The sequence below is a fragment of the Alternaria novae-zelandiae genome (genome assembly GCF_023758075.1).
Source record: "Alternaria novae-zelandiae strain BMP 2774 chromosome Unknown scaffold_13, whole genome shotgun sequence".
In the NCBI taxonomy this organism is placed as follows: Eukaryota; Fungi; Ascomycota; class Dothideomycetes; order Pleosporales; family Pleosporaceae; genus Alternaria; species Alternaria novae-zelandiae.
The window spans coordinates 1,011,743-1,034,558 of NW_026056973.1; the positions used below are offsets into that span (position 1 = coordinate 1,011,743).

Below are 22,816 nucleotides of genomic sequence, written 5' to 3' on the forward strand. Positions count from 1 at the left end.
GGTTTCTGTTTAGGGCTTTTGGTCCGTAGTGCTTGACTCACGTGAGGAGGGCCTATCCATGGATGTCATCGCCTGGGCGCCTGCTGGCACCATTGCGCGCCAAAGCAGAAACACGGTGCACGCTCGCTCCGCTTTCGCGAGCAAGGAAATTACCATGCTGACATATCGCGCGATGCGTCATGTCACTACATGCAGGCTTCCAGTTGTGCAATGTACTCCTATGTACTCATCCTTCATTTGCACTTTCGCACGTCCTATCAGGCAGGGGTCGCACGGGCTGCTCTGCCTTTACCCCTATGAGTTTGACAGCTGCGTACAGTCCCCCCCCCCCCAAGTCAGGGTGCCTGGTGTTGTTCGGACTCTCTTTGTAAGATCCGTACACCCCATAGACGCTAGGCACCCGAACCAGAGGGGGGAACTGTACTGACAGTGGCCAAAAACGAGTGCCAGGCCCACACGGATGAACGGCACCTCTTATGACGTATCGTCACTCACCACGGATAAGTATTGCGAGGCTCGAGTAGGACGCCAGCCTAGCCGATTATGCGCCGAGTTGAACAAACGGCTGCGGGTTCGAGCATAGCGTAGGTTTCACTTCCCGGCCAGCTGTTAGTTCCGTTCAACGGTGCAAGAGGATCTGCGGCCTACCTAGGTACCTGCAGGCTGCGGAACGTGCCATGACTTGGCGCGCAAGAACCTCGGCCTCCACGCGAAGCGCTAACGGTTTGGGCGTCAGCAATTTGGAGACGCGGAGATGAACTCGACGGTGCGGTGCGCGTTTAGGAATGCCAACTCCATCGAGCGAGGAAAGAAGCCACTTGACGGTCTTGACACTGCTGATCTGGAGCTCAACTACACCCATGGATTCCACGCGCAGCCAAAGCGGTAGTGAGCGCATTCCAGCTTGCCCAGGTGGTAAGATGTTTGCGACCTGGAGTATCAGCCTCGACGAGACATGGTGAGACGATTGTCTTGTCGGGCGTGCAAGGATTAGCGACGGAACATTGTCACTGTCGCCGAACACGATCTGTCGCTTGCAGGTGCTGCAATACCACGCCTGTGCCACATCAGGCCATGTAGACGGAGAAGGACGGCGACTGGTGCCGGACAAACGAGAAGAGCCAGCAGCCGATCGTAGTGGTAATTTCCAAGGCTGCCCACGAGCTGGCGGGTCACCAACTCCCAGTGCGTTGCCCGCTGGCTATCAGTCTTTTCGTGAACTGCGTCTCGAGATGCTCCACAGCGCCCCATCCCGAGTGCATCTCGCTTTCGAACATCTCATTCGGCGGCGCCAAAGTCATCGCGGTCTTGAGTTACCATGCATCATGCTACAACTCGCAACCAGTTCTGAAATGCTGATGATACCTGTCTTCTCGTACCCTCTCCTCCAGCCATATGATATTTGGAGAGTTGACTTTGCGTATATATCCTGATGCCAACAGTATACAGCAAAGGCAGGCTCTCATTGCCTTTCCATTTACGTCTCTTACTTTCAATCAATATTTCAAGGTTTGCCTGCAGACAATGGCACCAACCACCAGATCCGGATCTGGATCTGGATCAAGTCCAATCCCAAACAGCCATGCACGACACAGCTTGGCTTCTCAACCTGTCAACGATTCAGCCCAAAGTCATGGTAGCCGACGCGATGTACCACAGGTGCATTCTCCCGCCGTAGACAACGTGCCAATAGTCCACAACACCCCTGCACTCCATGTACAGCGCATGCTCCATGTCCGTATTCCACGAAAGGCCACCGTCATGCCCAACCGATTGCTGGAGGAGCGAATCATAGCGCCACAAAAGCAAAAGAATCAGAAGCGATACCAGGGCCTGGTGACCAAGCACAAGTACCGACTCGGCTCGCCAAGGTTCAGGATCTCGAGGCGCATTAGAGACCCAGAGTGCTGGGAAGTGCTTACGCGAGATACTGAAGTTGTGGGTCCTAAAGGGTGTTGGGTTGCGAAAGGAACGCCGACTTTGGAACGCCCGTTCGGGAGTGCTGCCAACGCGTACCGCGTATACCACGTCGATCGCAAATGTCTCAACGAGAAGCTGAAAGGCGAGGTAGCATACACCCACCTTGCTATGAATGTCATGGGCTTCAGGTGGGCGCTCAAGTTCACGACGATAGTGGGAGATGTGCCCCAGCAGTTCGAAGTGTCACATCTTTGCGGTCACTCGCATTGTTATCGGCCGTCCCACCTGGTGCTTGACTCACATCAAGTCAACTTGCGACGATCGCGATGCTCTGGCCATGGCTGTACCCATGCACGCGGACGCGGCCAGAAATGCTTCGGGCACGAGGAATGTCCTGAGTTCTGCCCGGAGCGTTTGAAAGAGGTGGAGCGGCAGTTGAAGCGAGATGGCCACCGGCCTGACAAGTGCGACTATGCAGAGATAGTGGAGTAGTGGAGGCACGCACGCACGCCACTGATATGTCTGAAACACCGCATGTATTGTTACCTTGTTGTTGATCTACTCTGCATTAGAATCAATATCGTTCGCAGCCGCACCGAAGGCAATCCCTTACTGAATGTCGAAGCCAATTGCATGTTGCCTCCAAGCAGTAGCCCGAGCACTGATAGCTTCAGGAGAGACTTGCTAGCCGAGAACATCCCGTCCCCTGCCAATGCTGCAGTGCTGGAACCTGTGTGGCTTGGCTATCACAGTTCGACGCACGGTAAGTTCCTGAAGGGCTGATATTACCTAGGTAGCGTGGCGGCGTGACGCATTGTGTAAGCAGCTATAACAATTAAACAGCTGCTGTTTGTAGAGCTCTGCCTGTAGTCCCGTCCTATTGTTCTTGTTCCCCCAACTTCATCGTAACCTTTACTTTCTTCTCTTCTCATCGCACAATGCGCGTGTACAGCCTCAGGTCTCGGTGCCCTCCCCCAGCACCACTTCGAAGCCCTCAGTCTCCGAATTCGCGCAAGTCTCCGCGCGCGTACAACCTCAGGTCTCGGCGCTCTCCCCTAGCGCCGCTTCGAAGTCCTCAGTCTCCTAAGTCGCGCAAGCCTCCGAAAAAGTCAGCCATGCCCTCTACCCAGACTTCGCGAAAGCCCTCTCGCCGGCGTTCTGGCTCCGGATCGACCGTCCGAGCACCTCATCTTTCCGTCGGCGATCCCGTTGACCCGAACTTGGGAACATACACACTCGACAACCTGCCCTTACTTCGCTGTGGGAAGTTGCCATCCGAGGTGATTAAGCAAATCGAGAAGTTGGTGAAGTATATAGGATCAAAGGTCCCGATCGGCCAGAGATCCTCTTGGCTGAAGGGACACCTGGAGGACGCTCATCTCAACCACATCGGCTTTGGAGATGTGTTCGAGAGGCCTGATCGGGCCAAGGAGATGGAAGTGCTGAAGGAAATGGAACTGCAGCATCCATCACCGAGCGACTTTGAGAAGACGTATAAGGGTCTCCTCCCAAAGCTGCCAAAGTGTGAGACGCCGCAGATCCGGGCGTTGAAGATGCTCGATATGTACAGCAGGGCTGGCTGGATGATGGACAAGGCGTGGGCCTATCTCGAGGACAACTTTAACGTTGTAAATGGCGGGTGCTGGATTGCAAAAAAGACGGCTTGCGAGGACTACCCGTACGGATTTCGCTCGAAGGATCGCCCTAGGCTTCATGTCACGGTAAGTACTACATTTTCGGTGCAAATACCGAAACTATACTAACTTTGCATTTCTAGCAGTCCAAAGTAGATGTACATGTACCTTACAACTGGTTCTCGATGATTGTACGCGGGTATGGACATCTCCTGAAATACTGTACTACGCGACGACAGGGTCTGAGATGGGATGTATCCCATCTGTGCGGCCACAGCCACTGCGTGCGTCCCTCGCACATCATCATCGAGCTTCATCTCGAGAACCTGGCTAGACAGCAGTGTGAGGGTGGCGAGCGATGTCGTTGCGGCGACATCCCAGACGCACCTGGCTTTGGGCATCGTTGCCTGGGCCACCGGAGCTGTTCGAACACTTGCCCAGAGAATCTGCGGCGTTTGATCCGAGTAACCCCGAAGTTGATTAAGTGTAAGGCGTGGATCGACGGCAAAAATAACGATCCTAGGGATCGCCGCATGCGCCACCGGGTGAAAAAGACGAAGTCTTACAAAGAGCGACTGCAAGATGCGCTTGAAGCTATCAACGCCACGAAGGACAAGGAAGCTACCCAGACAGCGCCCAAGAGGAAGGCGGACGAGGAACCTGTGGAGAGGATCCAGAAGAAGGCTAAAGCTGTGACGGAACGTCGGGTGTCACCTCGGAGCAAGGCCGCTAAGGAACCCGCGTTGAAGGCTAATACAGCCACAACTAGGGCGCAACGTCGGGTTTCTAGCAGGAAAAAGTAAGTTGCGACATCAGTGATGGAAAGGACTTGTGGGCAGAATAGTTCGCTTTCTCTTCGTATTATTACACAATTCATGCAAGCTATCCAAAATCTCCTCACGATCCTCCAACGTCCAAGTCCGCCGTGAAGTCTTTCCGAATCGTCAAATTTTCAAAGGTTTCCTGATTTTCGATGACCAGGCCTTGTTCGTTGGCCAGATGCAACAAACAAATAAAGCAGTAGCTCGTGGAGATATCAGCCAGGGTTTGTTTTGGGTAGACGGCCTGTAGGCTGTTGACAACGTCGGTAAAGGTCAACGAACCATCCACGGCCTTGTTTGCTGGATCGTCGGCAACATTGGGCTGAGGAGGCGCAGAAATCTGATGGTTGTGAGCTTGCGAGTCAGATGAAGACGGCTAGATACAACTTACGCCATCGAACCCGATACCCCGCCAGAGTTCGTCCTTTAATCTTTTCACGTCCACCTTCTTTGCGACCCTTGCGTACTGGACGTATTCAGGCCGAAATCGTCGGCTTTGCGTCACTAGCTGAGCACCGAATGCGTCGGTCTGCGAACCCGGTTGCATGCCGTCGAGTGGTAGTGTAGCTTCAGGTGCGTCAGGCGGCGGCGAGAAGTGATCGCGCGCATCTGCAAACACATCGTCATCGTCGAGAGGGCCACTAGGTATCTGGAGACCATCATCCTGGAAAAAGTCGGCGTCGTAGTTTCCCTGTGCATCGTCACCGTCGCCTTCTTGACCCTGGTGAGCCCAGTATGCTTCGTCCACGCGTGCTGAATCTCCAGGGAGTGCATGTGCACGGCGTCCTCCCTTGCGTGAGCCCATACGCGCCTTGGGTTTAAGGAAAAGACGCAGCAGCTGTTTGGAGTTGAAGTGCTTGTCGTCTGGGAGAAGGTTGCGCGACCTGGACTTCCATTGTGCTTTGGGTAGAGATATCGCGGAGTTGGATGTCGCAGGCGTGTAGAGCACATCTGCTAGTGTCTGTGTCATTGGAGCTGTGAAGTCGATCTCGAATGGCTCCCTTTCCTTCCGTTTCGTCGCCGGTGCTGTCTTTGCGGAATGCTTGACGCGTGAGATGCGCCAATGCTCAGGCCCTGCCCAGCTCTTCTTAAGAGCTTGGTCAAAATAGCTAAGGATGTTCTCTTGTTCTTGGTCGCGGCCGTGCATCATGGACACGCCATACTGAGCGTCGGCACTGTCTGTGTTCTCGTCGCCATTCAGGTCCATGGTGTGGATGCGAGCTTGTGGATGCTGGATAGCCTCACGAGCCCAGATCTCCCCGCCTTCGCCAAAGCCCGTCTCTGGAGGCAGATCAAACCCGCCCATATTCAGGTCATGATCGTCGTCAAATTCCATGGGGTTATCGTCGCCGAGAAAAAGACCTGATTGGCTGCCTGCGTTGTCGTCTCCGTGCTTGGCTCCGTCTTCACCGGAGGAGTTGTCAGCAGCCTTGAGGAAGGGAAGGTCCATAGAGCCATTCACATCGCCGAGATCGAACGTCTTCATCGACGGACACACGTCTTGCCGGTCGAGCTGGGAAAGATCGTGGAAGTACTTGGCAGTCAGGCCGGATATGTCAACATCGATGGCGTCGGGGGCCAGTTGATGGTCATGAGTGGGGAGTGAATCTTGGGTGGCGGCATCGTTGGCGTCATCGCTGCTGTCGAAGACAATCCTGCCGCTCCCGTCTATAGCCAGGTGGTTAAGAAGGAGTCCTTTGGCCCCGCCCTCGTCAAAGTCGGCCGAGGCTTTTTTGAAGAGCGGATCAACCGAGAACTCGAGCTCCATCTTCTTGTTCTGCAGTTGGGCAAAGGACGACGCGAGCGTGGCTTCTGCAGAGCGAGCAGCCCTCTTCTTGCGCTTCTTCTGGCCATGCTCTCCGGCTTCAGCCTCCTCGCCGTCGCCCTCGTCCTCGTCGCTCCCATCGGCATCGTCGCCGTGTCCTCTCCGCTTCTTGCCCACATTCTCGGCGAGTCCGCTGAGCAGCTTGCCCGTGTCGGTCGCAACGCTGTCGACTCTGCTGGTGTAGATCTTGACGCAGCCGTCTAGCGTGCAGCTAGCCTTCTGGAAGTTGACGCCGTCGCCCTCTTTGAGCAGGGACATTTCGTGGAAGTAGTCGATGAGGGCGAAGTTCCACGAGTTGTTCGCGTTGATTTTCTGAGCGGGGCGTTAGCTTGGAGCAGCGACGACGGGCGTGCGCATGCCTACGTTGTCCGTCGCCATCTTCATCCATTCCTCGAAGTTGGCCAGCAGCGGCATAACGCGGGTGCCCGGTGTGACAGCAGTGCCAGTAACATCGGGCATGTCGTCGCCATCTTGCGACGGGGTGCGTGGCGTGTCGTGGGCGGCGGCAAGCGACACGCGGCGGCGTCCGGGAGTCGCAGTCGTAGTCGAGGCGCGCATCGAGTCGCGCTGGGCCTGTTGGTGCGCATGGCGGCGGGCGGCCTTTTCCTGGCGGTCGTCGTTGAGCGGCACTCTGCGAGCGACGGGTTAGCCTAGCAATGCGCCCGCGCGGAGCGTTGGGGCCTACCTGACAGGCGTCTTCTGGGGCGAGGCGGCCGTGGTATACTTGGTGGAGCGCGCCATGCTGGGCGATGGGTGTGGTGCTGCAACAGCCGTTCTGGCGTCGATGCCCTGTTGCTGTTGTTTGTTTGGGCGCCACAGATGCCCCGCCGCTATCACCAGACAGGCAGCGGCAGCACCGCCACGCGCTAGCGCAGTGGCGGCATTTCCCCGGACCAGCCGCCAGCCCAAACGCTTCACGCACCGCCCTCCGCTGGCTCGCCGCCCGCTGTGCCTTCACGCCTCGCACCGCCTAAAACCCGTCTTCTCCTCGACTCGTCAACCAACATGCCTCGGCCATGGACGACCTGACCATCCTCGCCCACGCCCAGCGGTTGCGCCGCCCCCGCTACTCGGCGCGCCCCTTCGCCCTCACCATCCTCGCCATATCCCTCATTTCGCTGCTGGCATGGGCCCGGTCGCAAGCCCCAGCCGGGCGTGCTCTGCACACGAGGGGGGCCGTCTCGACCAAGGACGCCGAGTGCCGCCTCGTCCACCATGCGCTGGACCAATGCGACTTTGTGCGCGCAAACTGCCCCGATGAGGAGGCTGGCGTCATGTCCTACCTCGCCCTCTACTACTGCCGCCTCCCGCACGCGAAGCCCGTCGCTTTTGTCCTGCTGACGCTCTGGCTCGCCCTCCTCTTCAGCACCATTGGCATTGCCGCAAGCGACTTCTTCTGCATCAACCTCAACACCATAGCGCGCATGCTGGGCATGAGCGAGAGCCTGGCCGGCGTGACCCTGCTCGCCTTTGGCAACGGCAGCCCCGATGTCTTCTCCACCTTTGCCGCCTTCCGCACCCACGCTGCCAGTCTGGCTGTCGGCGAGCTTATCGGTGCTGCCTGCTTCATCACCGCTGTCGTCTCGGGCTCCATGGCCCTGATCCGCCCCTTTCAGGTTGCGCGCAAAAGCTTTGTCCGTGACGTCGGCTTCTTTCTTGTTGCTGCTGCCTTTAGCATGGGCTTCATTGTCGACGGCAAACTCCACCTGTGGGAGTCCGTTAGCATGGTGGCCTTCTACATCTTCTACGTCGCCTTTGTTGTGGCCTGGCACTGGTGGCTCAACCTACGGAAAGCCCGACGCGCGCGAGCAGCCGCTGTTAGGAGCCACTACGTAACACCCGGCGGTGAAGAGGAGGAGTTTCCAGAGTACCACGACGACGAAATCAGCGCTGCTTCTGCGACCCCTGCGTACGGCGCCTCCGCTGACGACTTTTCCATGCTCGAACGCGCAGGAGGCGACAATACGATACATGACGATGACAACGAGGAGGAACGTGAGCGCTGGATGGGCGAGTTGACCAACAATATGCGCGTCAACCGCCCAAGCGTGTCGCGGCGCAACACCCATACCCCGATCCGACCCAGTTTAGTAGGAGCTTTGGAGTTCCGAGCCGTACTTTCCTCACTGCAAAAGTCGCGCAACATCCAGTCTATGCCAATCAGCCTGCGACGGTATTCCGACGACCCTACCTACACTACTGCCCAGCAGCAATCCTACATCGGACAGACTACAGGTCCAGCGACTCGGCCTCCATTTGACCTGCCTTCTTCTGCCTCCAACATCTCCACCTCACCCCACCTGAGCCGACCGAATCTCGAGATCCAGCAGAGTCTAGGCAACCGAGCGCGAGCTGTCTCCACCAATGACATTGACAATGTTCAACTACAGCCAAGCACCCTACAAGGACAATGCGTGCCTGACATAACATTTGCGTCTGCCACTCCCAGCGAGCGCAACGGATTGTTGGAAGCGCCGCCCTCACCAACTATCTCGTTATCTTCGCCAGTCTCCCGCTCTTCTAGAGCCCCGAGTCCTACGGCACCGAGAGATAGGCTGCTTTCACCCAACAATTTGGCGCCTCCAGGTGCCGAGGATGGAGCGCCCCTTCGTGTAGTCCTGCCTTCGCCGAATCTACGATCAAGCCCGGCATCAAACTCCGGCCATAGCCGCGAACAGCCTAGTCTGAAGCTGGCCGTACCAGATGCGACTTCCCCACCCATACCATTCCCGCCTTACACCGATTACCCTTGGTCAGCACAGTCCACTTCCAGACCTCAGAGTCTACGTCCGCCTTCGCCAAGTGTGTCACTCGAATCTACCTACTTCCCACGAGATTCCTTTGGGCAGCTCGAACCAACAAAAGTTCCCACGTGGTGGCCCTCGGCACTCCTACCGACCCCGCATAGTCTGGTTGCTACCCTCTTTCCCACTTTGACCAACTGGCGTGACAAGAACGTTTTCGATAAGCTTTTGGGGCTAGTCGCAAGTCTGCCTGTATTCCTGCTTACTATAACGCTTCCGGTGGTCGAGCCGCAAAAAGACGAGAACGACGGAGGCCATGCCCAGCTTTCCCTGGATCTCGGTATGCCACACGCAGCTACACCAGGTGATGCAAGCATGAGATCGCAAACTCCCAGTGTATCCCTTGTCTTGCCACGAGACGACCCCACCATTTCGGGCCTGTCGAACTCGAAATCGTCTACGAGCCTTCCTCGACAGCTGGACGGTGGATCCTTCAGCACCACCACCAGCCAACCACCGCAAGTGTACATAACAAGCTCCGACAACGTAGCGCAATCGCCCGAGCAGCTCCCGGCAACCTCCACATCCATCGGGCCAGCGCAATGGAACCGCTGGCTGGTGATCGTCCAGATCTTTACGGCGCCCTTTTTCTTGGTACTAGTCGTCTGGGTAAATGTCGAACCCGACAACCCAGTTGTGTTGCTTCGCCACTCGCTTTACAGCATGCTTGTCTCACTCTGCCTTCTTGTCTTCCTCCTCTTGACCACTGCCTCGAATCAAGCACCCAATTGGCGGCCCGCGTTGTGCTTTCTTGGATTTGCCGTTGCCATTGCATGGATTAGCACTATTGCCAACGAAGTTGTCGGTGTTTTGCGTACCTTGGGCGTTATTCTCAACATGTCCGACGCGATTCTCGGCTTGACCATCTTCGCAGTTGGCAATTCGCTTGGTGATCTTGTCGCCGACATCACCGTTGCGCGGCTCGGGTTTCCTATCATGGCACTTTCAGCCTGCTTCGGTGGCCCAATGCTTAATATCCTGCTCGGCGTAGGCCTCAGCGGATGTTACATGATCATCACCAAGGGCGAGCACCGCCATGAGAAGCACCCAGACCAGTCGGTTCATTTCAGACCTTACCACATTGCCGTGAGTACCACCTTGGTCATTTCCGGAGGCACTCTGCTCGTGACGCTAGCTGGACTTCTCCTTGCAGTGCCTTTGCGCAAGTGGCGAATGGACAAGAGAATTGGGTGGAGTCTAGTCGCGTTGTGGTTGGTTAGCACCACTCTTAATGTAGCTGTAGAAGTTCTAGGTTATAGCAGCAATGTTAGCTAAACATTGTTTTTTCTTATATACAATCCACAGCAGCTATACACTATATCGACTGTGATTTCTTGGGTAGAAAGACTTGTTGGAAGATGGACGCAGGCGTCTAGTCCAAGTTCCGCCAAGCTTACATGTGTCTATCATGATTATGCACTTCTAGCCTGCCTTGTTCGGATCGATACCTGTGTTCGGGCTCGCCAACACTCGTTCCAGGTGCGTCAGAAATGACGTCGTGGCTGCATACTCTTGCCGTCTCATTTTCCCCACCATGAAAACTGATACATACATGTCCACTTTGCCTGCATTCACATTCGGAGTCCTGTTACCTGCACACGCAATCGTCGTTTCGCCCATCACGTACGTTAAATATGGGCTGTCGTCAGTCATCGCTTCGCGTATCCAGCGACGAAAACAATGGTAACCGTAACAATACCAACTGTACAGGTTGCGAGGATTGTAGGTTTGAAACCATGTCTCGAGAAGAACAACACTGACTTTTCCCCCTCACATTCAGGCCGAAACTGCACGGATTGCAAAGGTCAGGCTACTTTTGCATTCGTACACTCGCCACTCTTGGAAGTTTTGACAGACTTCGAGCATCTGCTAACCAGAATATAGACTGCACGGGGTGTCGAAATTGCACCGACTGCAATGATAGTAGCAGCTGCCACAACTGTACCGGATGTGATAACTGTGAAGACTGCAGCAATTGTGTAGATTGCAACGACTGCACAAAGTAAGTGGCGCATTCTGCGTATGAAGCAATGCGATAGACGGAAAGACTGACGGCGATAGTTGCTCCAACTGTACCGATTGCACGGGTCTCAGGGACGCGCAGAATGAAACAGGCGTACACAAGTAATTTGGAAGTGATGATGAACTTTGTAAGCGGTCGTCTGGGGCCAGTAGTCTTGTACATGTCTTGCGAGTGATGGCAATAAACCTCATCTTTACAGTGTCCCAAGACCAACACTTGGACTAAACCGGCATGCACTTTATTCAACCCACGTCTATTGCTTCCGCGACTCCTTGCATATGGCAAAAGATTGGGACTCAACTTCAATCCAGAATAAGTTTGAGTGTATAATTTGGAGCGCTGCTACTTCCAATTTCACGACTAGCATTGTGAGAAGGCTCCAAAGTGTTTGCTAGCGTTGCGCATGCACTAATGCATCACACTGTTCTGTAACAGCAACACATCACCAACAGTATTAAATTGCCTCGCCGAAGTTCTCTTGTTCAAGCTTGCAGTACTACTACCTACAAGACCGTCGAAAAAAATGAAGTCATTCAAGGACTTGATCTCAAAACGAGGCCAGAAAAAGACGGCAAGTCTACCAGGTGATGATCTTGTGCCGCATCTTGTGCGAAAATACGGCCACGGTCGGAAGGGTAATCAAGCCTCAAAGCCGCTGCCATACAAGATACTGATCGAGAAATTTGACCGTTCAGATGTGCCGAATATTGTGCTTTGGCCGCCGACACCTCCGCCAAATGGGATGAAAATAGAAGATCTTCTGTTCGAACGGTCAGGGTCTTTCTTTGTCCTGCGCGAGAAAACAGAAAAGATAGAAGCTCGAAGTACACGCGCAGTCATTGGGCGCCTCCAGGTACCTGCCCGGCACAAGACAGAAACCTGCAACTACAAAGACGTGCGGGCATCTAGACAAGACGAGAACGCTCTGGACGAAATAGGAACCCAGAACGCACATTTAGATGATATGTGTCGAGCCGATTACTGTGCCTTCGTGGCAGGATTAGATAAGATTCTCTAGGATGTAGTGCAGAACGCTTAGCTTGTTACATGTCATTTTTACCTGATACGGAACTGCATACCACTAAAAAAGTCCGACATAGTTCGAAACAAGCACTGTCCCCTTCGACTTCACAGTCTTTGCGTAGTTTAAACGCATGTAGCAGTGACTGCCCTCCACCGTCTACGTATGTACTGTTTGTTCTTGATTGTCTGCGCTTGCCGGACAAGAACTACCTTCCCAGTGGCTTGATGAAACCAGAAGGGCTAATTGACCCCAGTCGTAGAAAAATTGTCAAACTAGACGCAGCACAGAGCTGCGCATCGTATAGAACAAGAAGAGATGTACAATGTGGGTATCCTATGAAAGAGGGAGGAAGCTATGTATATATACTATTGGGGCGACGCTATTGAGTGAATCAAATGACAGGGTCTTAACCAACACATTGCGAACACAGTGACGCGTAGAGAGCTGAGTCCATGTGCTCTACAGCGAAACTAATGCCTACGGAAATAACGAAGCAAGCTCTGATAACCCTACATAAGTCTGTCTAGGCGTTTTGAATCTTTGTATGTTTCAAAATCTTCGCGGTAGTGCGCCTTAATAAGCTTGTGTCCTTTCGGTAGATACAGCTCTATCCCGCTCGCCGCACTAGTTGTTGTTAGTACGACGTAACAAAGCTCTCTAACATGCAACTATAAAGCTTCCTTTAATAATGGCAATGCTAGATGACATCGTAAGCGTCTTGGGTAAATGCTCATTATACCTCTTGAAGATGATAATAGAGTACTGTCGAAAAGCACGACTTAATAAGAGAACCTGTGAAGAGACTCTACATAACCTTGAAAAAAAAGAACAACTGTAGTATGTGTGGAGTAGAAAACAAGCACACTTCGAAGACTCACGGCGCCGGAATAGCATGGAGTAGTAGGAGCTAGGGCGATGCAATGTCTTTGATGATATACACCTGCTAACATGTGCGAAGACGTAGTTATAGCTGCGGTATCTATCTGACGTCATTGCATGTATGAAGATCAGAAGTCTCCGCCAAGGTCAAACGCCCAGAAGTCAGGAAATGACCAGCCGCTCATATCTGACTGTATGTCCTGTAGTGAATCGAATGGTCCATACGTTTCTTTCGTACTATTACTTGTGTTGGCTTCTACGCAAACCCCATCTGGTGACGTGGTAGGTGCACTCTCAGCGGTCATTGACGTCGAGACGATCTCTTCCCTAGTACTCATGGTACTGCGAAGGGAAGACGCCAAGCGACTCAGGGGATCTTGTTGTAGAGCTAGTACTCTGAAAGCCAACGAGGTAAACCAGTCGAGCGTTTTGTGACATCTTGAAAGTACGTCATCGTGGATGTTGTTGATGTAGGCTATGGATGTAGCAGGTGATGGAGGAGGTAGCATGCCTACTGCAGCAGACATGCTGTGCATACGAGAACCAAAATCAGCGAATTCTTGCTGTGAATTGTTGACACATAACTTACAGCCAGCATTCCATGTATCCTGTACCAAGCCGGAAGACCTTCATCTCAAATATCTGTCTCGTTCGCTCTAGGATGTCCATCGAAGATATACATAGTGTTCTTGCAAGGAACGACTCCTGCGGTAGTGCCGTGAGATACAGGTCTAGACATGTATCGGAGGCTGCCAAGCGCCGTGGCCTACTCAGGTCTGCAAAATGAGTGTGATGGTCTGCACTGTGATTCGTAGAATCAGTTGCAGGGGTACGGGACGATTTTACTTTTCGAAGAGTGCAGTTGTGGTAGACAATCTGCGAAAGTGTCAGACCAGCTCTGATGACGTCGTTGCGGAAGTTGTTCAGCGCTAGAACGCCTCTTGATAGCAGGCGATCGTGCGTGGTGACCAAAGAGCTGCACGTTTCTACACAAGTTGTGAACGAGTACAAGTAGCGATTGTCTGTGCAGGCTAGTCTGGCGTAGGCCTTGTGCACCAATAAGAGATACTGTCGCAACTGCAACTGGAGGAGTGCGGAAGGTACGAGTGCGCGATCATCGTTCCAGACGGGTAGTGCGGCCAATGCAGAGCGGATCCGTGCATCGTAGTGCAGCACGTCGTCGTAATCGAGAGCACTGGAAGGGGTGTTTAACACTTGCGTCAAATGGATACGGAGTGCAAGTGACTTTGTAGTTGCGATGAGGTACGAAGCTGATGTGAAGTTCTCGTCGGACTGCACGGTGTCAGTCTCACAGGGAACGCTTTCTTCCGAGGTTCGTTTCTACATACCGCCGGCATGTGCTGCATATCTGGCGAAAAGGATTCATCGCCAAGATTATCAGGGATAGGCGAGTCCCAGTATAGTCCGGAGAGCGAAGATTGAATGCCACTCTCAACGGACGACTGGAGCTCCAGCTCCATGACGGTAATCCACAGACGCTTCCTCATTTGCTCATCGAAAGCTGTCATCGTACCATGTCCGAGCAGAGAGGGATCACGATGTAGACCAGATGCAAGGGAGAGTCGCAGTAGGTCACCCGATGCGACCCAGTCTTGCTTCAGGCGCACGCAATTGACACGCTTCGCGAGTAACGACAGGCACTGTAGCTGGAACAAAGCTAAAGTAACCCGCTTGCGCGGCTGATCAGCGATCCAGCTGTCGCATAAATTAATAAGCTCGTGAGCCGCTTGCCTGTCGGCAGTCGTGTCACCAACAAACACATCATCTTTCGGGTTAAGGCACTTCGTGGCTGCGACGAGCAAGACGAGCAAGACGGCGAAGCTCACCGGTCCTTTTCCGTCCCGATCTGATTCCCAGTAACTTCGATAATCCTCCCAGAACGACGGCCCGTGCAGGATTCTATAACTTGTTTCCCACGTTTGGAAGTAGAGAGCCGCCTGCGTATCAACTATGCTCTTTTCCGGAAGGATAGCGAGTATTTCAGAGTCGATGTCAGAGCATCTAGTGGCCTGCCTCTTCGCAGACTTCTTGCTCTGATCGCGAAAGGCTTTGAAGTCGTTTTTGACACGCATGATGGAGTGATCGACGGTCAAAGCCTCTCGCGTAAAAGCTTGTAGCTCGTGATACTTAGTGGTGGTCAGTTTCTATCACGTTGACGTCAGGCTTGGGACTGTACCGTGGAGATCATGCTCATGATACTCGTTGCGCCGTTGAACTGGGATCTGAAACCCTTTCCTCTGAACATGATTTCCTCTGTGATCTTGGGTTCATGGGGCACAAACTCCCCATATTGCGGGGGATTACCACCGCCATTTCGATTGATGAGTTTCTGTTCCAGAATGGCAATTCGTCTCTCTTGTGTTTTGAGTTTTCGTTGTAATGCATTCGATGCGTCCGAGGAGGGCTCGCTCTCGACTGGCAGCTCTGTAAGCGCAAGAGACGCAGCGCCCCTGTCACGGTGGGACTCTTGAAGTAGCCGGGGGTCATATGTACACTCGTGACCTCTGTCGTTTTTCTGACATCGGCCACATACTGGAAAGACGCGATCACACTTCATCTTGCGGTTGCGACAAGCGTAGCACGACAACACTTTGCGCTTCTTGCTCGTGCGTCGCTGCGACAAGCCATCGTGACCTTCTGGGGATTCCTCGCGAGACCTGTCGCTAATCCACTCGGCGCCGGGAGCGGACATGGCATATGACGGATGGCAACTAGGGACTGCGATGCGCGTTGACAATGGCGAAACAGCTGGAGGTCGGACAAGGCGGAGATCAGGTGGAGATGAGGCAATGGGTTGGAGCGCACAGACTCGGATATAAGACGGAGATGCAACAGACCCAGTTAACCATTGCGTCCCCAGGTACGCTCAGGCCGCCATACCTCCAGCTAGGTAGCATTCACCCATCCTGTCGATAGTGTAGCGTCACCAGTGCTGACGATTAATAAATGGAATCGCCGGCATTTCGACGCACTCATCGGGCCCTCTTTGTGCCAATGCGGGGAATGCTGGTCATGTCTCATTTCCAGTCTCGTGGTATCAACAGTATCGTCAATCTACCCCTCTCCGGTACTTGTTTTTCATATAATTGATGATCAGCTTGGCTTGCCTTCATATCTTCTTCGGCAGTTGAACTCTCCGCTGTGCAGTGACAGCATGACCCATCGAAGACCTAAGACGCATTCTACTCGTAGTTTAACAGGGTGTTACGGGACCGGGTCTGAGGCGCCGAGGCGCATGCATCTGTGCAGGAGCTGCTCTTGACTTGGGATTGAAATACCCAGTTAATAGTGCTCAGCGCCCAGCTCATGGCAGTGAGCTTCAAGATGCTTGGTATGCTTAGCCGGGCAGACAGCCGAACAAAAGGGTTGTTGCATCACATCGCCTGTCCGAGTGACCTTCTGGCTGCGATGACGATGTCTAATGATTCCTACATTGCGTGGAGATTGCCCTGTAAACCTATGGGTGTCCGCGTCGCACTAAGCAGTCAATTCATCTCATAAGCTGTCCGCGTCTGTGGTCGGACATGTTCTAGCCTCCAGTGAGATGAATCTCGACATGGCATGTACGGGGCGCGCATTATCGGTATGCGAGAAAAGGCTTTGAACGCCAATTGCAGCAGTTGGGGCGTGATTTAGCATTTATTGACACATTGATTGAAAGATGGAACATAGAGTACATACGCCCAAGGGTAATTAGAAGGCTCCGCGAAAAGGGACATAAGAGACGCCTGCCGATGCACTTGCCATGATCTTGATTCAACCCTTTGTCAGTCTTCGCCCACGATACTACTGAAACCCCAAAGCCTGTACTGCTCACCATCTGGGCATGTATCACTACTTCGTCATTGCCGCGTGGCTTTACCACGTCGTTCACGCACAGCTTGTTGGTACTCAGCAAACCGAAACCCATCCAGGAATGACATGGCAGTCTTGCACCGCCAAGGGTAGCTGCACAACCAAGAACGGTAAAATTGTCATCGACGCCAATTGGCGATGGCTTCATGTCAAAGGAGGGTAATGGCATAGGCACAGTCTGTTGGGTTGACTCAGCTGCTAACACAAGACTAGCTATGACAACTGTTACACAGGTAACGAGTGGAACGCAACTGCCTGCCCAGACAATAAGGCATGTGCGGCCAACTGTGCCGTTGACGGCGCAGACTACAGTGGCACATACGGCATCACCGCGGGCAGTAACTCCCTGAAGTTGAAGTTCATTACGAAGGGTTCCTACTCCACAAACATCGGTTCTCGGACGTATCTCATGAAGGATGATACGACTTACGAGGTAAGTAACGTTCTCGTAGGTACAAACAGTGACTCAACTGATCCGTGGATTTGAACAGATGTTTAAGTTTACCGGCAACCAAGAGTTCACGTTCGATGTGGACGTGTCGAACCTGCCATGCGGATTCAATGGCGCTTTGTACTTTGTTTCAATGGATGCAGATGGCGGATTGAAGAAATTCTCGACGAACAAGGCTGGCGCCAAATACGGCACAGGGTACTGCGACGCCCAGTGCCCACGGGATTTGAAGTTCATCAACGGCGAGGTAAGTCACGCTCGGTTCCAGGAATTGGTTTTCAGCTACTCAGAATGCTGCAGGGAAATGTCGAAGGTTGGCAGCCGTCCTCCAACGATGCGAATGCAGGGGTTGGGGGCCATGGTTCGTGCTGCGCAGAGATGGACATCTGGGAAGCGAACGCTGTCAGCACAGCCGTCACCCCACACTCGTGCTCCACAATCGAGCAGTCTCGTTGTGACGGCGACGGTTGCGGAGGTACCTATTCGGCCGACCGTTATGCCGGGGTTTGCGATCCTGACGGCTGTGACTTCAACAGCTACCGCATGGGTGTCAAAGACTTCTATGGCAAGGGCAAGACGGTAGACACTTCAAAGAAGTTCACCGTGGTCACACAATTTGTCGGTACCGGGGACGCTATGGAGATCAAGCGTTTCTATGTCCAGAACGGCAAGACTATTGCGCAGCCTGCATCTACTATTCCTGGCGTAGACGGGAACTCCATCACAACTAAGTTTTGCGACGAACAGAAAGCTGCGTTCCACGATACATACACGTTCAAAGACAAGGGCGGTATGGCGAACATGGCAAAGGCTCTCGCAAACGGCATGGTCCTCGTCATGAGCCTGTGGGATGACCATTACAGCAACATGCTTTGGCTTGACTCTACGTATCCCACAGACAAGAATCCAGACACGGATCTAGGTACCGGCAGGGGAGAATGCGAGACGACGAGCGGTGTGCCGGCAGACATTGAGAGCCAACATGCTGATGCCACTGTTGTCTACAGCAACATCAAGTTCGGGCCACTGAACTCGACCTTCGGTTGAGGGAGTGTAGTGGAGGGAGGGAGCTGCAGCGGAAAAGATGACCTCCAGTTCCCGAGGTCGGGAGAACGGGGGACATGAGAGCGTGGTCTAATACACATGGTTTGTCGCGTACTGAAGCGATAGTCGTTCGCTTGGCAGAAGAATCCAAGGCGCGTCTGCATGCAGCTTGCAATGTAGAGCAAATTCTTCTGTGCACCCCGGCCCCCTTTGATATTTTGTTGAGGGATGACAAATCACGCGACAAGGCCCAAGCGTCATGAGCGCGTGTCAAAGACGCGCGCTTCTCGTCTAACTCAGCTGGGCATGGGCGACTTCGTCCAAATGTGAGCGCGCTTTGTCCGACCGTTGAACGATAACACCTACGTTGGTTGCGTCGCGCAGCCGTGCGTAGGTATTCTTCTTGCGTGTTGGCGTTGCCAAAAAACGAAACATGGACCACAGCGTGCGTGGCAACCTACAATCTTAACGACACCAAGCATGGCTCAGCAAACCTTCCCAACGTCGCCATACTCGGTATCCATGATTTACGTGGGATCAATAGCCCCGGAGGCGCAACTGAAATATCGCCAACGACACACAACGCCGAACCTTGCCTTAGACATGAACATCTCCAAGACACCGAGGCTGTGCCGCGAAAGACACTCGCTACGCTCAATGTTTGTCTCTAGGTGCGTATTCAGGCTGTATGCAACACTACGCTCGATGTAGTTGCTCAGATAGGGTCATAAGGGGGATTACGCGAAGAGCTGATCCACCGCTGCAACTGTTTCTCTGCCCTTCCTCGCCCTAAAACCCTTCTCATACCACCGGGTACTTTATCTTCTTCCAAATCAGCCAGGGGCGCTCATGTATCGATCAGAGTAGTTCTGAGGAGGGAAGAGAGCCTCTTTCAGATCCTCGACATCCACTCCTTTGTTGCCAAGGTTGCCTGCCGCGAGTGCAGCATCCACGATCAGGTCCCAGTCATCGTGATCTTCTGTGGATGATTACTAACAGTCTTGACGTATGAGCACAAGAGCCACGTTTGGAACACGTACCAAATATCACCACCAAGCAGTCCTGCTTGTTCCTATGGCTACAAACCGTCTTCCCACCAGGGATGACACGCATGTGTTGTCGGCAATAGTAGAAGTGGTTGGCACGAAAGCAGGGTATATGGAAAGAGTCTTGAGAGCATTTGACATCGTTGGTCCGCCCTTCTGGAAAAACGAATCCACTGATATGCATTAGCCACTATCACTCATTCATGAGCGCTCGCTCAGAGAGCATCTCACCAAGATCTCAAGGTGCCCTCACGTTTGTGGCGGCGGTGCTCGGACATGATATTCTCCATGACCATAGGAAGATAAGCTGCGTTGTCTTTACTACCAATGACTGGCTGCTGAGGGCGGACTGGGTTCAGTTGGGGAGCAGCGTTTTGTGCGCGTGGTGTAGCATTCGCATCCACCGATTGAACAGGGGATGGGCGACTAGAATAGCTGTTGTGTCTAGAAGAAGCCTCCCCTGATGATAAGAAGCGGGTACGATCATACCTGTCGTTACTCGTGGCGCCACCGGTATGTGCTCGTGGAGGTGTTGTGATGCGACCAGTACCGATAAGAGACTCCGAGAGAGGGAGAGGATTATCTAGGTTGGCAGTCGAACTCGAGTAACCACTATGACTACTGCCAGGCGGTCCAGGAAAGTGGTTCGTAGCAATTTGGAGCTGATGTAGGAGTTGTCGCTGGCGGTTCTCAGCTTGTTGCAGACGCTGGCTTAGCCCGACAATGTGGCCATCGTGTTCTTCGCGGATGCTCTGGATTTCGTCGCCGAGTGCCTGGAGCTGTGCTTGAATTTGGCGAGGGTGCGGTAGCCGCGAGTCCATCTCGTAGGCAGGACGCGCGAGTTGAGCGAGAGAGTGGCTAAAGACGGCTGTAAAGGCTCTACGAGCTGAGTCGACGGTTCAAGGAGCGGGATAGATGTGAGCTTTACTTCAGAGGCCACATCCAGAGGTGGGAAATGTCTTGGCCAGGGAAAGTATACGTCATCTATGAGCGGTACGGCTGCTAAAACGAGACAGGCCCGGATTCAATTTCATTACAGTCAAGCATTGATACTATCAGATTAGGGTCGTACGTGATTGGAGTACTGGAAGATCTATACTCGAATGCGAAATTGTTTCCTATTTCCTAGCTACTTATGCTGGTGTAGTTGATCTTGTCTTCGTCGCTGCTTTGGGGGTACCCAGATGGGATTCGCCGCGTTATCATATCGCTTTTCCTATTTGACAACACCGGCAGAGACATTATCCAAATAGCATAGTGACAAAGCGTGCTTTTGGTAGCTACATGAATCTTGCATTGTCTATCTAGTACAGAATGTGGTGGTGTACATGACTACCTGGGTATGATATAAGACGCAATAAAGGCGGAGGAGCCATCAGGAAACTATGGGGCAACTATCGTATACCATACTCGGCTAGAAAGCTAGTATAGTCGCCCTCCCAGGGCTCACTGCCAGACTCTTGTGTTTCCTCGTTGTGCGCGTCTTCTCTTACGTTCATTGTCACAGTCTCTCTACCGCTCTTCACTGAGCCTGAGTCATGCTCAAAGTACTGTTGAGATGAAACCCGCCGCGGCCTATTCTGGAGGTAGCGTAGTGAGCGTTTGCAACGATTCCAAATGCTTGCTTGGTCTTCAAGGCGGCCGTAAGTGACATACTGGCTAGCGTTAGAGAAACGAATGTTCTAGACCCTATCAAAACACTCAGGACATACCTCAATATTCCCGTCCCGAATTCTGCGAACAACAACAGCGCTTTCCTTCGCTGCTTCTTCGGCCCTGAAAGTCTCTAGTACCGACAGATGGCGCTTTTGCCATGGTGCCCGCCATTTGATATGACGCCAGTGCATGGTCTAGGAAGCAGTATAGACATCAAGTTGCGATCGAATCTGAGTTCTCTCTTCTAAAGGCGAAGGGAAGCTTTCGCATTCGGTGGCTGAATACCAAATTTCACACTGGGACTGTGTTAGTTGGCTTCTACAGACTATACTGGATATAGCAGCACGGGTGTCGAGTCCTCTTCGCTAGTGCTAGTGACTACCTAGGTAAACAACACGGACCACAATCTGAATATCATTAACAAATTGTAGTGACAACGAAACCCATCGATATTTTCTCGTGCAACTAGATCGATCATGTCGCCTCTCCCAAAGCAGAACACATATTGAAGGTTCAATGAATGGCGCTACACCTTCACTGGAGCTTTGTGTTTGTCACCACAAACAGTCACAGGCTTGGCTGCTTCCTCTTAGCGAGTTGAGAGCGTGTTTCTAGAATGTTCGCTTCCCCTTTCGCTTCTGCTTCAGCTCCTTACCATCAAATTGAAGTCGAAACACGCGTTGCAATCACTCTCCGCCATCAGCAACCAGGAAAGCATGTCGGTCCCCCCTCGCATACATTCTACTTCCCCATCAGCGTCCTCACCGACAATTCCGCGACTGGTGGAGAACCGCAACTATACGCGTTTTGCAGACGTCGGCTTTGGCAACCGGCTGGCCGACGCGCGCAACCTCGTACACACGCGGAGGCCCTCCCTTTCTCTTCGTCCAGAACATACAACCGCTGTAGGTTCGGTTGCATCTGAAGTCGCCAACTCGATTCGGCGGGCTGCCTTGATCCCGCCCGGTGCGCCAAAGCATGGATGGGAGAAGGGATCATACCGGTCACCCTTCGACTATCACATCCCTGGCCATACCGTAGGTGGCAGAGACACGCCTCCTGGTAGATCAAATTCGCATGCCTCTTTTGCGGGGCTGTCTTCGCCTTCGCCTCTTCACAGCATAACGCCACTCTACACTTCGACGCCTCTTGCGACGCCTGCATACGAGATGAAGCCCAGACCTGAATCCGATTCACTGTGCCGTACGGTTACACCTGGTCCTGATGTAAGCTTCAAAGTCCTTTTCTTGCTTGAGTTGCGCGACTGACTGCTTCCAAGGCAAGGGAACGTCTTGTTCTCATTGCCCCCCTCCGCATGATTCGCAGAGCAGGGGTCCATTTTTGTGAGGATGACCGGGAAAAACTGTATTGTTTCATCGACGGTTACATGGCCGACTCGTTACACACTGTTGTCGAACGCGATGGCATCCTTCCCAATATCGTTTACAAGGTCAGCATTCCCATGACAGACGCCGCTTGGGTCAGCTACAACCAAGTTCTCGCTACATTCGGGTTCGCCAATGGTGTGAATGACATGCTCATTGCGGGCTCCGACAATTTCGACAAGTACACATACATGATCGATGATGTGAGCGCAGAACACGAGCAAGGCTGGAAGGTACTAGCGAGTTCAAGTGAGAGGAACCTCGGCATGGCAAGACTTTCGCAAGAGCTGGTGCAGATCTGGAAGAATACGTGGATCGAGAATGGATCTGGCTATGTCGGAGTGGCCAAGGATATTGTGCAATAACGTAACCAAAGGTTGTGACAAAAGTAGCAGGATGGATCCACCGGGAAACGCTAGCTCGGAAGC

The 22,816-nt window shown here is 53.2% G+C and overlaps 6 protein-coding genes across 6 annotated transcripts; 4 read left to right on the plus strand and 2 right to left on the minus strand.

Moving 5' to 3' along the window:
• Positions 1–3,035: 3,035 nt before the first annotated feature.
• J4E88_006835 (uncharacterized protein) lies at positions 3,036–4,357 on the plus strand (the record flags this gene model as incomplete). The annotated part of the gene is made up of 2 exons (XM_049400457.1): positions 3,036–3,641; positions 3,794–4,357. The coding sequence occupies 2 exons, from the start codon at positions 3,036–3,038 to the stop codon at positions 4,355–4,357; spliced, it is 1,170 nt and encodes a 389-aa protein (XP_049254076.1).
• A 94-nt stretch (positions 4,358–4,451) lies between these two features.
• On the minus strand, positions 4,452–6,941 carry J4E88_006836 (uncharacterized protein; the record flags this gene model as incomplete). The annotated part of the gene is made up of 4 exons (XM_049400458.1): positions 4,452–4,715; positions 4,767–6,512; positions 6,564–6,831; positions 6,886–6,941. The coding sequence occupies 4 exons, from the start codon at positions 6,939–6,941 to the stop codon at positions 4,452–4,454; spliced, it is 2,334 nt and encodes a 777-aa protein (XP_049254077.1).
• A 275-nt stretch (positions 6,942–7,216) lies between these two features.
• On the plus strand, positions 7,217–10,256 carry J4E88_006837 (uncharacterized protein; the record flags this gene model as incomplete). The annotated part of the gene is made up of 2 exons (XM_049400459.1): positions 7,217–10,219; positions 10,248–10,256. The coding sequence occupies 2 exons, from the start codon at positions 7,217–7,219 to the stop codon at positions 10,254–10,256; spliced, it is 3,012 nt and encodes a 1,003-aa protein (XP_049254078.1).
• A 3,444-nt stretch (positions 10,257–13,700) lies between these two features.
• J4E88_006838 (uncharacterized protein) lies at positions 13,701–15,473 on the minus strand (the record flags this gene model as incomplete). The annotated part of the gene is made up of 5 exons (XM_049400460.1): positions 13,701–13,727; positions 13,777–14,223; positions 14,280–15,077; positions 15,128–15,401; positions 15,454–15,473. 5 exons carry the CDS (start codon positions 15,471–15,473, stop codon positions 13,701–13,703), a joined length of 1,566 nt encoding a protein of 521 aa, XP_049254079.1.
• A 1,394-nt stretch (positions 15,474–16,867) lies between these two features.
• J4E88_006839 (uncharacterized protein) lies at positions 16,868–18,304 on the plus strand (the record flags this gene model as incomplete). Its single annotated transcript, XM_049400461.1, has 4 exons — positions 16,868–16,965; positions 17,020–17,239; positions 17,298–17,504; positions 17,558–18,304. The coding sequence occupies 4 exons, from the start codon at positions 16,868–16,870 to the stop codon at positions 18,302–18,304; spliced, it is 1,272 nt and encodes a 423-aa protein (XP_049254080.1).
• Positions 18,305–22,390: 4,086 nt separating this feature from the next.
• J4E88_006840 (uncharacterized protein) lies at positions 22,391–22,753 on the plus strand (the record flags this gene model as incomplete). Its single annotated transcript, XM_049400462.1, has 1 exon — positions 22,391–22,753. The coding sequence occupies one exon, from the start codon at positions 22,391–22,393 to the stop codon at positions 22,751–22,753; it is 363 nt and encodes a 120-aa protein (XP_049254081.1).
• Between the last annotated feature and the right edge of the window lie 63 nt (positions 22,754–22,816).